This window comes from Megascapheus bottae, chromosome 2 (assembly GCF_031878675.1).
Source record: "Megascapheus bottae isolate mThoBot1 chromosome 2, mThoBot2.hap1, whole genome shotgun sequence".
Taxonomy (NCBI): Eukaryota; Metazoa; Chordata; class Mammalia; order Rodentia; family Geomyidae; genus Megascapheus; species Megascapheus bottae.
The window spans coordinates 42,847,084-42,863,360 of NC_143510.1; the positions used below are offsets into that span (position 1 = coordinate 42,847,084).

The 16,277-nt window shown below is 41.4% G+C and overlaps 1 protein-coding gene across 1 annotated transcript in view; it reads right to left on the reverse strand.

Annotated features, from left to right (window-relative positions):
• The window catches only part of Adamts20 (ADAM metallopeptidase with thrombospondin type 1 motif 20), a 102,053-nt gene that overhangs the window by 46,894 nt on the left and 38,882 nt on the right, over positions 1–16,277 (reverse strand). Inside the window, exons 12-24 of the mRNA XM_090353165.1 lie at positions 15,567–15,712; positions 13,085–13,266; positions 12,846–12,982; positions 9,676–9,796; positions 7,326–7,421; positions 6,004–6,170; positions 5,431–5,560; positions 4,383–4,509; positions 3,395–3,605; positions 2,815–2,979; positions 1,919–2,038; positions 1,609–1,716; positions 7–171 (exon numbers count right to left, since the gene is read on the reverse strand). Coding sequence (XP_090209291.1) covers positions 7–171; positions 1,609–1,716; positions 1,919–2,038; positions 2,815–2,979; positions 3,395–3,605; positions 4,383–4,509; positions 5,431–5,560; positions 6,004–6,170; positions 7,326–7,421; positions 9,676–9,796; positions 12,846–12,982; positions 13,085–13,266; positions 15,567–15,712 — 1,875 coding nt within the window. The remainder of the gene's footprint in view (positions 1–6; positions 172–1,608; positions 1,717–1,918; positions 2,039–2,814; positions 2,980–3,394; positions 3,606–4,382; positions 4,510–5,430; positions 5,561–6,003; positions 6,171–7,325; positions 7,422–9,675; positions 9,797–12,845; positions 12,983–13,084; positions 13,267–15,566; positions 15,713–16,277) is intronic.

Below are 16,277 nucleotides of genomic sequence, written 5' to 3' on the forward strand. Positions count from 1 at the left end.
ACTCACAGGAGACCATGTGCCCACTTGCCATTCTCCACACGGGCTGAAGCAGACAGCCACCTCGGCTGGCCGGGGCAGGTGGGCACAGTACGATTCATCTGCTACTTCATCATGAGCATCTCGACAGCTCACATAGCGGGCTTGCTTCCCTCTTCCGCAAGACACTGAGCACTAAGAGAAAAAGACAGTGCCGATGAGATAGGATCTGACAGCTCTAAACCCTCTGACTCACAGAGAGCTGCTGCTCTGCTTCTAAACATCTGAATTCCTGAGAAGACATAAATGGTGAATAATATCATTGGCATCTTCTCTGCAATGGGACAGCAGAAGTTCACAATTTAAGTCACAGAGTGCACAAATCAAGCCAGGCACGGACGGCTCACACCTATGGTCAAAGCTATTCCAGAGACTGAGTGATGAGAATGGAGGTTGGAAGCCAGTGTCAAGAAAGAAGTTCATGAGACTCTTATCTCCATTTAATCAGAAAAAAAAAAGCCAGGAGTCGGGATGTGGCTCAAGTGGCAGAGCAAAAAAAGCTCAGCCATATCCTGCAGGCTGTGGTTCAAGATACCGTTTTGGCATTAAATAATTAAAATAAGAAGGCTTCATAAATTAGATGTGATAATTAAGTTAATAATAAGTTAATAATACTCAGTTAGATGCCAAAATTAAAGATACCAAAAGATTCCATGTAAAAGAATCTTAAGATCTCATTAAGAATATTATTTATTAAGCTTATTTGTATTACCTTTAAATATTATCTTTAATATCATTAAAGGTAATTTTTAAATATTATCTTATATGTACAATAGGGTTTCTAATCAGCACAGCCATTGATAAGTACAATGCATCTTAACCAATGTCACCTCTCCCATCTGTTCCAATCTTACTCAGAACATCTCATGTTACTCGTTCCCAAAACTTTAATCTTTTTAAAGATAATCTTTAAATCGTTGTACAAAGAAGATGCCATTTGACAAAGCAGTTTATGAACACAATGCAACCTGACCAATAGCACCTCATCCAACATTCTCATCGCTGTCTCCTTCCCCTGACCCCATCCTTCACTCTTCTTAATTTTGAATTGTTGACTGCATTCTCCCCACTTCTACTCTTTCATTCATTCATTCTCTCCTTGACACCACCCCATCCCTTTCAAAAAATTAATCTTGAAGGCATAAGTAATAGACTATACAAGATCCCATAATTAAAATGCAAGATGAAAGCAAATTACATACTCCAGATACATTAAAGTGTTCAAAAAAAGCACACGAAAATGCTTGCAGATTAAACGAAGGTTGATAAATGCCTGACGACCACATCTGCTTCTTATAACAGCCTAGGACATAAGGATCATTATTATCCTCATTTTGTAGATTAGAAAAATAGCCCCTGAAGACTTCAAATTTCCTGCTCAGAGACACGGGCCATTGTAAACCAGCACCATGATTTAGCTATTAAGTGACTTGATTGTAAGCCCTTGACTTTTTCCTTGCCATCAAAATTCCCAGGAAAGAATGAATGTGAACACCAGTCCAGCAAACCCTACACCAACCCCTAGTGCTGAGATCTAAAGCGCCCCCATGTCTATTAAATCAATTCGCTCACCGCTGTCCAAGAACCATGTCGCCACTGGGCACCCTTCCTCAGGAGATTAGATGGTAAAGAAGTGGCTGCAGCGACAGGGAGAACTGGGCAAGGTGGAAGGATACACTCCTGTTCAAAAAGAAAAACAAACTTTATCAAATATCATTCATTGACTCACTCTGATTTGTATTAAGTCTGATTCCCCAAAAAAGCTGTGGCTCAAGTGATAGAGCATTAGTCTTGAGCCATAGAAACTCAGAGGCAGTGCCCAGGCTCTGAGTTCCAACTCCAGGACTGGCACCAAATACAAATATAAAAATGGTTCCTTTACCTGCTTGTCACTGGGGCGGTTGAAAGCCGGGCATTCTTGGTCAGCCAGCGCTGTAGTGAATGGCTCACCGACACATTTAACAGCCCGAATCTGAAAGCCATGTCCACATGTGGCTGTACACTGAAAGGGAAACAGGAGGAGACATCAAAACCATTGTTTCAAAACTCCAGTGGGCACATAACTAACAATACATTTCCAATGGGTCATTTTATTAGCTCTTTTGAATTTGGTGGGGACACAACTGGGGTTTGAACTCAGAGCCTTGTGTGCTTGATAGGGGGGGCACTCTACCATTTGAATCAAATTTCCAACTCTCTTTGCTTCACCCATTTATATATGCTTGCTGCACAAGTGAAATGACAGGTATGACCACCACACTCAGCTAGCTTTCTATTGGTGGAGATGAGAGGTCTTGCTGAGTTATCACATAAATGTCAGCATAAATATAACTTAGGGAAACAAAATACTGTTCAAACTATCTGATATATAATTTAGTATTGTAAGTACATTTCAGATGAGCTCCCATGGCTTATACCTATAATTCTAGCTAATCAGGAGGCTGAAATCTGAAGACTGAAGTTTGAAGTAAGTCCACGCAAGAAAGTCCATGAAATGCTTAATCTCCAATTAACTACCAAAAAGCTGAAAGTAGAGCTGTGGCTCAAGTAATAGAGTACCATCATTGGACAAAAAGGCTAAGGGGTAACACTCAGGCCCTGATTTCAAGCTCCAGCCCTGAGTTCGAGCCCCAGCACGCACACACACACACACACACACACACACACACACACACACACACACACACACACACACAGAGGCATGCGCGTTCCTTTCAATTGTCAAGTCTTCCTAACACCAAGTGATAAATGCACTGAGGCTCATTCATGTATTGTTACCTCACTCCACTCACTGGTTGCCCAGCTGGGGCAGGAAACCTCATTACAACGGTCCACTGTCACCAAGGGAAGCTGTTCACATTCTTTCTCAGCAAGATGGCGGCCAAGTTGATTGACACAGTGAGCCTCTCGAGTCCTCTCCCCTCCTCCACAGCTTCTAGAACACTGATTTAAGGTGAAGAAAAAAATAATAAAGCAGTGAATTTTTAGAAATAGGAAAACAAAGTTGAACTGAACCATAAATAATTAATTAGAATTTAAAAAGGAGCAACTTTTCTTCTCTCCCTCTCTGTCTCTTCCCCTTCTCCCTCTTTTTCCTGGTACTGGTACTGGGGCTTGAACTCAGGGTCTGGGCACTGTCCTTGAGTTTTTTCATTCAAGGTGGGTGTTCTACCACTTGAGCCACAACTCCACTTCTGGTTTATTGATGGATTACTGGAGATCACAGTCTCATGGGCTTTCCTTCCCAGGCTGACTTTGAACCATGATCCTCACATCTCAGCCTCTTGGGTAGCTGGGATTATAGGCATGAGCCACCAGTGCTGAGCTGACTTTTCTTGAGCGATGATGTGTACTGTACCTGGGACCATTCTGAGTAGTGCCACCTGGTTAAGCCACAGTTGCCCCAACATGGCTCACGGAGAGCAGGTTTCTGATGGTCACTGCAGTGCTGGTCGTCCACGGGGGTCGCCTGCTCTTTGTGGCTGGAGTATCTCAGGCAGCGAACGTCCAAGGACCGAGAGCCAGGACCACAGGCGGACGAGCACTCGCTTCTGCCCACAGTATGCCACCTAGAAAGATCAATGACAGTACGCCTGAGGGGATGTGTCCAGAACTCCAGGGGAAAGGCAGACTCAGAGACTCATGCTCATGACTCCACTCACCAAGCCCCAGGAATGGCTGGATGAGCCATCTGAAAACATCCCACAAGCCCCTGAATGAGGGATGAGCGAGCCTTGGACCTAATCGAGTTTAAACTTGAATCATAAACAACATTGTATACAAAGTTTGTATATAAAAATAAGGTCTATAGACATGGAAAAGGGAGGATGGACAAAAGCAGTCACAACGTTCAATTCACAGATGTGAACACGGAAGCAGGTGACTTGAGAGGAGGAGTGGGGTGGGAGAGGCAGGGGAGAAGGCTGGAAGGGGCGATGTTGATCAAGACGCATTGTGCTCATAAACTAATGCTCAGAATCAAAACCCCTGTGTATGTCTCCTATGTACTCCTGTGTACAACTATCTTCAATAGTCTTCAAAAATTAAAAAAGAATACAGAAATCCAAGGAAAAGGAAGTCTATAGAGTTTGCCTATAGAGATTACATGTCTGTGAGTGTGTCTGTGTGGTGTGTGTGTGTGTGTGTGTGTGTGTGTGTGTGTGCCAAGAGGAAAGGGATTTTTAGAGATACTAAGCTTCAGTACTAATTATTGAGCTTAAAATGTTATCACGGAGGGCTGCTAGGTATTCCATGCATGGCCTTGTGCTCAGTGTTTGACATCTGATCTCACTTATAAAACTGGGTTGTACTGGTGACAGTCACATCACACATCACTGGTGCTTTACCTCAGTTCGCAGTGTGTGTTGCATCTTTCAGTCACAATCGTAGGGAGGAGCAAGTGTTCGCAGTGTTGATGAGACACCACCATGCGATCACTCTGACGGATGCAGACGACTCTCCTTCTATGAAGACCTTGGCCAAAGTCAAACCAAAAGTTACCAAGGTGAAAGAAATAGGAACCCCGTCCTTCTGTAAATCTGCCATAGCCTGCCTACAGGAATGACCTAGAAAAGATGCTAGGATGCCAATCGAATCAGGAATTCATCTCTAGAATATGGAAGCTGACTCTTGGATGACTGGAGACTGGGATTAATGAAGAGAGGATAAAACAGAAGTGTGGATCACTGGAGATTATAGAGTCTCATGACCTTTCCTGCCCTGGCTGAATTCAAACCACGATTGTCAGATCTCTCAGTCTCGTGAGTAGCTAGGATGACAGGCATGAGCCACCAGAGCCCAGCTGTCTTTCTACTTTTGTCTGTCCCATAAATTTCTCTATTTTGCCATTTCCCTCTGCTCCTTTCAGGTAGTTATGCAATTTGTACAAAAAAAATTTTCTTTCTTTTTTTTTGAGTGGTGTTGGGACTCAAAGCCTGGCACTTACTACGTTAGTGCTCTATCTACCACGTGAGCCATATCCTGCCTCATTTTTGCCTGGAGTCAGCCTGGGACTGCCATCCTCCTATCCACACCTCCCAGGAGCTGGGATTATAGGTATGAATTACCACACCTGGCTTGTTTTTGATATAAAATCTTACTTAGGCTGGCACAAATATATTTTCTCATAGTCAGCTAACAGAAATAAAAGGCTGCAGCTCTTTGGTATCTAAAGGAAGGAAGTGGAAAGGAAGCAGGAGAGAAGTTAGAAAAGACTCTGCAAATACAAAAGAAAAAAGTAGCACTGATGGAGAATGAAAAAAAAAAAAGGCCAGGCACTTTCTTATGTGATCCTGGGAAGAGTGAGATGGGAAGGGAAGGGAGATTTTTTAGGGACCCAAAAGGTCCCAGTGTATGCTGCCAAACTTTGGGCTGCTAGATCGATGACCCAAGTACCTTGACACATTTTGTTACAGTCTTCCCATGGTCCTTGTGGATCCCAAACAAACAAGTCACTCTTCTCTTCCAAAGGAATGTTGAAGGAGTAGTGTACATTTGGGTTGTGTAAACCACCAACACATAACACCTCAATTAAAAAAAGAAGAGTACAAATAACATACGTTTCATTTTCAATGACACCTTTCTTTCTTTCTTTCTTTCTTTCTTTCTTTCTTTCTTTCTTTCTTTCTTCCTTTCTTCCTCTCTTTCTTTCTTACTGGAGCTTATGTGCTTTGCTTTTCTCAGTTGGCACTCTACCATTTGAGCCACATCTCCAGCCCAGCATTTTGCCCAGGGTTGGTTTTGGAACCAGGACTGTCCAGATCTCAGCCTCCTGACTAATTAAGATTATAGGTGTGAGGCTCTAGTGTTCAGCTAAATATTTCCTTAATGTATCATTCATATTTAATTATAAATGTTAACCATGTAACCATTTTAGCTCTATCAAGATGAAAGCTAAGCCTTATTAAGTCTAAGTATTGTCAGTACTTATTAAAGTTAAGTCTGATTACTACTGAAAATTTTCTTTACCTGTAGCACCAATTCTTCCTCCAGTCGGTCAGTGCTATTAATTCTTTCAACTGTGTGGTTTGATCCACTGTACTCAAAAATAGCTCCTTGTATGTTGAATTCTTTCTTTGACATGCTTACAACAAAATTTCCATTCAATAGAAAATTCCCTTGAGCATCAGATAATGCTGGAAAAAAAGAATACATGGTTCATAAAATTGCAAAGCCAGACAACAGACAACAATACAGAAAACACCTTTCCAGATTTTTTTTTAGTGGGGGGATACAGGAGGTATTCGGTGGTACTGGGATTTGAACTCAGGACTTGGCCCTTGGCTCAGCTTGTTTGCACAGATGACATTTCACTACTTAAACCCCAGGTCCAGCTCAGCTTTTGTGCTGATAATTGGAGATGAAGTCTCATAATCTTTTCTTCCTCTAGCTAGCCTCAAATCTCCCTCCTCCAGATCTAAGCCTTCCTAGTAGCTGAGATTATAAACCTGAACCATGGATGCCCAATACTACATTAACTTTTTAAATTCACGTCCTTTTTTCTGATTTGATTTCCCTTCTGCTGTGGTATATAATCTGCATGTGGGGAAACCAAAACCATCTCACCCAGTACTTCCCTATTCAAACTGGATATCTGTCTCATGAAGCATGCAGCTTCAGAAGGGGAGAGCAGGTGACAAGCAGAGAAAAGTCACAGTCCCAGCAGACAGGTAATACATATCAGCCCCAGACATCCACAGAAGGAAACAAGGAATAACTGGGATTTTCTTGAAGAAACATGTACAATGCTTTCAACTTCTAGGCTCAGTATTCAAAACATTATGAAATGATTGTACCACTCTATATAAATGGCCAAATGTTTGTGAATATATGTGTGTGAGAGAAAGAAAGAAAGAAAGAAAGAAAGAAAGAAAGAAAGAAAGAAAGAAAGAAAGAGAGAGAGACAGACAAAGAGAGAGAGAGGCCTGGGGCTTGAACTCATAGCCTGTCTTTTTAGCTTAATTACTCAAGGTTGGTATTCTACTACTTGAACCACAGCTCTGCTTCCAGCTTTTCTGGTGGGTATCAGAGAGAAGAGTCTGATTGACTTTCCTGCATGGGCTGACTCTGAACTTGATCCTCAGCCTCTTGAGTAGCTAGGATGACAGGTATGAGCCCCAGTTTTACCTAGCAGTCAGATGACCTATGAACATGTTTTACATAGCAGTCAGATGACCTAGCATGGTTGTTCCAGGGACACCGGACACTTTCCAAGAATTCCCATCCATTGTTGACCTCCATGAACTTAGCCACACATTCTACATTGGTAGCCACTAACTAAAAATGCTTACCAAGATAGTTGTCATCTTCTGGTTTTCCAGAATGGCTATATTGAAGAATTTCAATGTTTGTTGCTCCTGTGGGAATCTTTACAACCACATTATAACCTGCAAGAGAATTAGAGACATGTTAGATTTCAGAACACAGATGTCCAAGGGGAGATGACTGTTGGATCATTGGTGCCATCAGACTTAATTCCATTTTACCTTTAAAAAGGAAACCATGATGGAATGGTGACTTCCTTTCTAATTAATCCCTCAACAAATGACAGCAGACTGAGAAAAGCCATGCCACTGTCTACAAATAAAGATTGTATTTCTTGTTCCCCACCCACTTTGAGTACTGAGGCTCGCACTCAGGGCTTGAATACTGTCCCTTAGCTTTTATGCTCAAGGCTACCACTCTGTCACCTGAGCCCACAGCTCCATTTTGACTTTTGGTGACTGGTTAATAAAGGATAAGGGTCTCAAGGACTTTTCCTGCCAATGCTGGTTTTGAACCACAACCCTCAGATCTCAACCTCCTGAGTAGCTACGATTATAGTCCTGAGCCACCGGCCCAGCCACAGATGTTTCTTGGCTGCATTGTGACAATAGGTACATTCAATGCCCACCCAAGACCGAAAGTAAAATATGAATAACCAATAAAATTGAGAGAGCCTATGGAGGCTCAATGGGCACGACTCATAAGACTGCCCAAGGTGAAGACCTTGCCAGCAGCGACATGTCCATTCAAGATTCAGGCTCCACCACGGGTCATTCATCACCTTCCGTGGACAAGCCGTCCAGCCCACTTCACTCACCCCGACTCCACTCAGCTTTGGACAAAGGCCAATATCAATAATCCCATAAAAATCCAGACAGAGGGAAACATCTCAATCTCTTTGCAAGGAAGAGGACATTTCATGGAAGTCTAAATTATAATCATGACGTCAGGTGACCTTGAATGGTTTTGAAGCGGCCTTCCATGGCATTCGAGGCAATGTAGAGGTCAGGCAATAAGAGTTCGATCATTCTGCTTAAGTTACCAGTCTCTAATTTAATTCTTCATGATGAAATATTCCCATTTACTCGGGCCATTATTCATTCTTTACTATCACACTTCTACAAAAATGCAAGCCTAACAGATTGCACTCACCAGTGCAATAATTAATAAAGGTGACCACCAGGGGGCAGAAATGAAACAAAAACTCTCAGATCTTCCCTTCCTTCCTTCCTTCCTTCCTTCCTTCCTTCCTTCCTTCCTTCCTTCCTTCCTTTTTACTTACAGCCTTATCAATTCACAGTACAGATTTTTCAAGGTTACTCATATCACTATATGTGTTTTAGGTCTGGGAAAAGAATACACTCCAATAAATATAGACCATGATAAGTGTATCATTCGTTATAGGATATCAGATATATATCATTTTGATAAAATAATGTATAACCATAATTAGAAAAAAATATGGGAAATCATCTATAACTACAATTCATAAGTATATCCAGCAAAGTAGATAGATAAAAATATAAAATAGACAAAAATATACATTTGGGGGCTGAACACTAGTGGCTTACACCTATAATACTAGCTTTTCAGGAGAATGAGATCTGAAGATCATGGTTCAAAACTACCTTGGGCAGGAAAGTCTATGAGATTTTTATCTCCAATAAATTACAAAAAAAGAAAGAAGAAAAGCCAAAAGTAGAGCTGTGGTTCAAGTGATAGAGAGCTAACCTTGAGTAAGAATAAGCTGAGGGACAGTGCCCAGACTGGGAGTTAAAGCCCCACAGTCAGCAATGAATGAATGGATGGGTGGATGAATGAATAAATAAGCAAATTTTAGAGTTTGTTCTACGTCTTTAGCTAATTACCAATAACTCAACATGTCTGAATATACACGAACATGATTTAATGAAGAAAGATAAGACCAGAAAACACCATATTATTTGGAAAAGAGAAGTTTTAAAGAACTACCTCTTATTATTATAAGAGGAAAAAAAGTTTTCCCAGGAAATTGTTGAATAAAAAAATAGTTTAGATACTCTCCTAACAACATTGAATAGAAATAAAAATATACCCAGACTGGATACTAGTGACTCACGCCTGTAATCCTAGCTACTCAGGAGGCTGAGATGTGAGGATCACAGTTCTAAGCCAGCCCAGACAGGAAAAACCAGGAGACTCTTCTCTGTAAATAACCACCAAAAAGCCAAAAGTAAAGCTGTGGCTCAAGGGGTAGTAAGCCATCCTAAAGTGAAAAAAGCCAAGTGAGAGTAAGAAGCCAGCTGTGAATTGTACCAGCACACACACACACACACACACACACACACACACACACACACACACACACAAGAAAATAGAACTAAGCACCCAGCTTACCATATCTAGAACTGTTGTTGAAGACGCCTGTCACTGGCCTGCATGAAGAGCCATCTCCACCACACACGCCACACTTATCTCTCTTGGCCTTGGAGTTTAACACATGGTCACAGCCAGCTGGCTTTAAAACACAATGATTATAACCCAGATTATAAAAATTACTAATTATAAACATCGTGCTTTAAAGTGTCCACTTTACAAATGTTGCTTGTATGGACAGGTTCTGTAACACAGGACTCTTCCAAGAGTCTGCTGATCTCATGGAATATCTTTCCTTGGACACACCTATTCACATCATCTAACAATCAATGTATCCCAAAACATCAGATCCACACTCTTGCCTTGCTCCATCTGCAGCAGCACTTACAAAGACATCCCCAGATTTTCTAAATCATTATTTTCCAAGTGAAAACCCAGAGACCCACATGGCCTCATGGGGGGTGGGAAGGAAATATTTCCTGTGCCAGAGATCACTGGAAAATAATTCTTTAAAGAAATATAAATCAGGGAAATTATGATTCAATAAGTAACATACTTGAGCATAGCATAAAGATATCTTTCATGACTTAACTTTTCTAAATCATCATTTTAGAGCTCTAGGAATAAATCAAACCATTTAACAGAAAAAACTGGCTGGGTACTGGTGGTTCAGGTATGTAATCTCCCAGGGTAATCGGGAGAGTGAGATCGCAGTTAGAGGCCAGCCCAGGCAGGAGAGTCCCTGAGACTCTTATCTCCAATAAACTACTTAGAAAAAGTCTGGAAGTGGCACTCTGGCTCAATTGGTAAAGCACTAGCCTTAAGAAAAAGAAGTTCAAGGGCAGCACCCAGGCCCTGAATTCAAGCCCCAGAACCAGCCCAGAATGAAAGAAAGAAAGAAAAAAGGAAAGGAAAGGAAAGGAGAAAGAAATGAGAGGGCGAGAGGAAGAAAGAAGGACAGGGAGGAATAGAGGGAGGGATGGAGGGTGGACTGATTTCTCCAAAACTATCATCTACCACAATAAATAGTGTCTATTATAAGAAAAGACAGATCATAGGTAAACAGATGATAGACAATAGATAGGATAGATGATAGGTAGGTAGGTAGGCAGGCAGGCAGATAGATAGATAGATAGATAGATAGATAGATAGATAGATAGATAGATAGATAGAGTGAGTGAGTAGATGATGGACAGAGGGATAGACAGTATTGATAGCAAGATGGTTAGATAGATACAAAGATTGCTGGCCGAGTGGATGGATAGATGGATTGGAATCTCAAAGAACTGTGCACTTCCTCTCTCCACAAGCATTATCCTCCATATGCAATGATGTCATTCTTTCAGTTCTTTAGTCAGTTGTCTAAGTTGAAAGGCTATCAAAGAAAATACCATAAGCCTTATGAATCCTTTATATAAACGACAAATATTTCCAACATGAACATTTCAATCCTATTTTCTGAAAGTAAGATGCATCTAAATATCCAGATGGTTTCACTGTATCTTTTTTTTCTATTTAATTGTGTTATTTTTCAAACACCTGAATGTTTGAAGATCCTTCTTCTAATACTTAAGGCATTTCCAGTGTATAAGTTACTTTAAGGCTCTTTGAGTCTTATTAAGCCTTTCAGTTCAAGGCCTTTATCACTAGGTAACAGAAAGCAGAACACAAATTTGGGGGGGATGAAGCTGCTGGTTCATTAAGTCCTTTCACCCAAAGAATGAGTTAATAACATTACTTGTATATTCTTCAGATAACATTCACTACACACTCAACATCTGTTGTCCAAATCTCTGTCTACAGCGTTTGTTTCTGGGCAGGTCTCATTTGCTCATTGAGAATTCCATTAAATGGCTCGTCAACTTCCAACCTTTCCCTAACCCAGCACTTTCTGAAGATTTTCAGGGGCGAAGCAAATCACATGTTTCTTTCCCAAATTCTTGTGTTTCTATTTTGTCTTGTTTTGTGCCTGTGGTGGTGCTTGAACACAGCCCAAAGGCTGTCCCTTAGCATTTTTTTTTTTTTTGCCGGTCCTATGGCTTGAACTCTAACACTTGAGCCACAGCAGCTCTTCCAGCTTTTTCTGTGTAGGTGATACCAAGGAATCAAACCCAGGACTTCGTGCATGCTAGGCAAGCACTCTACCACTAGGCCACACTCCTGGTCCCCTCTAGCTTTTTTGCACAAAGCCAGCATTCAAGCATTGAGCCATAGCTCAACTTCCAGCCGTTTACTGGTCAATTGGAGATAAGGGTCTCAGACTTTCCAGCCCAGGCTGACTCTGAACTGTGATCCTCAGATCCATCTCCTGAGTTGCCAGGGTTATAGGTGTGAACCACCGGCCCCTGGCTCCCCCAAATTCTTACATGAAACTCCAAGGTATTTGGATAAGTTCAGGAAGAAACCATCTGCTTGTCCCTAACTCCTTGTGTGCTGCCTTACTTCATTTTATTAGGTTTGGTATTTATCAAAGGAGTTTATACCATCCTTGCATGAACACTTCTTAGAAGCCTTTATCTATCTCCAAGTAAAATAAGATGCTCTGAAGCCATGCACTGTGGGACTTGGCCTATAATCCTAGCTACTTAGAAGACTGACATCATATGATCACAGTTCAGAGCTAGCCCAAGCAGGAAAGTCTGTGAGACTCTTATCTCTAATGAACTACCAAAACATCCAGGAATTTCTGAAGCTATGGCTCAAGTGGTACAACACCAGTCTTGAGTCAAGAAGCCCAGTGAGAGCAGTCAATAAATCTAACCTTACTCATAAAGATCCAATGACTTGTTAAAACACATAGAATCAATTCTCATCACTGTAGTAGCTTAGGCTATAAATCCTGGCTTACATGGAAGGTCAAAGACTAAAGGAAACATTGTGATTCAAGATTAGCCCAAACAAAATGTTTGCAAGAGTCCATTTTCAACCAATAGAAGCTGGATGGGCTGGCTGCACACTTGTTATCCCAAGAAGTATTCATAGGAGGACTGCAGCCTAGATTGGTTGACCAGAAACGTAAATCCTATTTAAAAAGGAAAAAGGGCTAGGCTGTGGTTCCAGTAACAGAGCATGTGCATGGGAAACCCAAAGTCTAACACTCCTCATGGATAAAGTCTGAAGGAACAGGGGTCCTGTTGGTGGGAGAAAGGAGAAGTCATTTTGGGTAGAGGAGAGCACTTCCCTGGACTTACTCGACATACACCTTGAACACAGATATCATTTGTTCCCATCCCGCAAGGCGTCCCATCCACAACCTTGTCCTTGAGTTGGTAAAAGTTAGTGGTCCCAGCCACCCGACAATAGAGTTTGCAGCGATCTCTCGGGGCAACTGTGGAAATGAAAGTTATGTTTGGAATGTTAGGGCAATGCAGTTGCACTCCTCAGTCTCAAAACAGTTTTAAGCGGAAGAAGCATCTGTCTCAATACTTACTGCCACTGAACTTGGGGAGCCATCTCACGTCTGGGGAGAGCCCATTGATGTTGATATGTTTACCATTAAATTCAGAGCACTGCTTCTCTCGGAAGTCTTCCTTGCCTTGTGGACAGGAATCAGTATTACATGACCGAAATTTCATCCTGCGGCCCACACAGTACTTGCCTCCGTTTCTTGGCCTAGTCAAATTCATTACATTGTAAAGCCATGTCAGTACAAGGATTATTTTCTGCTATGATGTCTCTTAACTGCTTCCCTTCTTTGCCAGGACCAAGAAAACTGCTGACTGTCCCACTAATACTTTCATTGCTTGTGAATGTTCTGTTTTGGTTGGTTGCAGGTTTGGAGCTAATGCTGAACTCAAGGCCTCACTTGCTTGGATGGTACTCTACTACTTGAGCCATACCTCTAGTCTTGCTTTTTCCTGGTTAGTTTGGAGACGGAGTCTCGTGGACCATAAAAAAACAAACCTGGGCTTGCTTTGGACCTCAATACTATAGATTTCAGCCTCCTGAAAAGCAAGGATGAACCACTACTTGGTAACTACTTGTTAACATTGGGTTGCTGTTCTTGTTTTTTAAGTGGAATATGCAAAAGAGAGTTTTAATAATTCTCTGATTAATAAACTATAAAAATATCCACATCTTAAGGCAACCACCAAAGCCTGGAAAGCAGAAATGAAGTACTCTTGGTAATAGTAATCAACAAGAAATGATAGGACTTAGTTTTGAATGTTTTTCAAAGGGTCTGCTCATTTTCTGGAAAAGGGGAGGATAAAACCATGTAGCGAGACAAAAACAACATAAAGACACAGCAAAGACACAGGCTAAAAAGGAGATTTGAATGTGCAAATATGGGTATTTCTGTTTGTTATCTATATTGTACTACAAGTTGCAAAGTATCAATTTATATCCATCTCTCTTTCAACATATACTGGAAAAGTCTGAAAAATCTGCAAAATGTCTAGGGTACAAAAACCTCCAATATACTTTAGCAGTTCTAAAATCTAAATGTGTGGTTAGATTTTCCTTCACAGATGTGACCAAAAGCCTTCTTAATAAGGCATCTAGGAAAGAATGTCACACTGTTTATCAGATTATAATTCCTAAACACAAAAGAAACATGTATATAACAGTCTTTATGGAACTGAGGACACATGTCTGTAATCATAGTTATTCAGGAGGCCAAGATCTCAGAATCATAGATCGAAGCCAGCTGGGGCAGAAGAGACTGTGAGCCTCTTTATCTCCAATAAACTACTCAGAGAAAGTCAGAAGAGGTTCTGTGGTTCAAGTGGTAGAGTACTAGCCTTGAGCATAAAGTGGCTCAGGGACAGGACTCAGACCCTGAATTCAAGACCCAGAACTAGAAAAAAAAAATATGAATCTGGTACCAATGAATCACGCTTGTGAAATCCTAGCTACTTAGGAGGCTGAGATCTGAGGATCACAGTTCAAAGCCAGCCTGGGCAACAAAGTCCATGAGACTCTTATCTCCAATTAACTGCCAAAGCATTGGTAATAGAGCTGGAGCTCCAGGGATAGAGTGCTAGCCTTGAGCACAAAAGCTTAAGGATTACCCTGAGACACACACATACACACACACACACACACACACACACACACACACACACACACACACACACACAGGCTCTGAGTTCAAGCCCTAGTACTGGCACAAAACAACCACAACAAAAAATTCCTTTGTGGAATCTTAGGTCTTTAAAATCTTGCGCAGAGGAAGATAGGCTTCAAAACTAGCAAGTATCTTCACCATGAAAGAAATGTGACACCTCAAACTACACTGAACAGTATAAAAGTCAGGAACCACACTGCATCATATTTTGTCTAGGGCAACCAATACTAGCTCCATGGAAAGTTCTGGAACTTTTCATTAGGAACATTGGGGAGAGCCCAATGTGAAATTTACCAGGATGTGAAAATTACCATGATATGCCTATCATGCACACATACATAAGTATCACTCAATGAGAAAAGAAAATGAAGACAATAGTTTAGTCTCCATTCAGATTGTAAAATTTCATCTATCTCCTGGTGTTTGCTGGGTTCTCTATAGCTACAAAGCTACAAAAGCAAGGTTGTGCTTAGTTCTGGAGACTAGTTTCTGAACCTCAGAAACTTATAGACTGACCTCAAGTTTGAGAAGTGAGCGAAAGTGATTGTTAGTTTTCTGGTGCCTTGAAAAATCTTAATTTATAGTAACCTAAAAAGGACATACTCAGGAACCAGGTGTAATAGCTACTCAGTAGGCTGAGAACTGAGGATCAAGGTTCAAAGCCAGCCCAGGCACTAAAGAATGAGAGACTCTTATCTCCAATTAATCACTAGAAAACAGGAATTGGGGATGAGATCCAGGGGTAGAGCAGTAGCCTTGAGCTGAAGAGCTCAGGGATAGCACCCAGGCCCAGAGTTCAAACCCCATGACACCCCCCTCCAAAAAAAAAAAAAAAAGGACCTACTCAGGATGGTCACAAAGCCTGATGGTACTTTTGATTCCACCTCCACAGGTTCTGGAGCAAGTAGTGTATGGCCCCCACGGCCCCCACTCGCCATCCACACGACGCGATTCCATGTCTCTGTTTACACACTGCCCATGAAAGCAATGCTGTAAAAATAATAAACACACGCACAGAAGTGGTTTATGCCCATCCAGCCGGAACACCACAAATATCACGATAACAATGTGAACAGTAGTAGAAACAAAGAATTCAAGTGCTGTGGTGGCTCCTGTCTGTAATCCTAGCTTCTCAGGAGGCTGAGATCTACGGATGAAGATTTGAAACCAAGCCAGACAAGAAAGACTGTGAAACACTGGCGCATGCCCTGTGACATCACTGTTTTAGTTATATTTCTTCGTTATCTTTCCTTCTTCCCTCTCTTCCATCCCTCCATCCCATTTGTCTTTCTTCCTCTTTCTTTTTCCCTTTCTCTCTCCATTTTTCTGGCTTTCTATTTTTTTGCCAGGAACAGTTAGGCAATCACTCTGCTACTGAGCTATTTCTTTAGCACTTGAAGAAACTTTTACCAATTCTTATAAAAGTGAAGTTTCTGTTCATTAAAGCATTACCTTAACACTGACTTGCACTCATTTTTTTGACATTTTTCTTTGTATCAGTTTGCTTTTGTCTTTCACTGTGATCAAATGTGTATAAAATTTACCATTTGGCCGT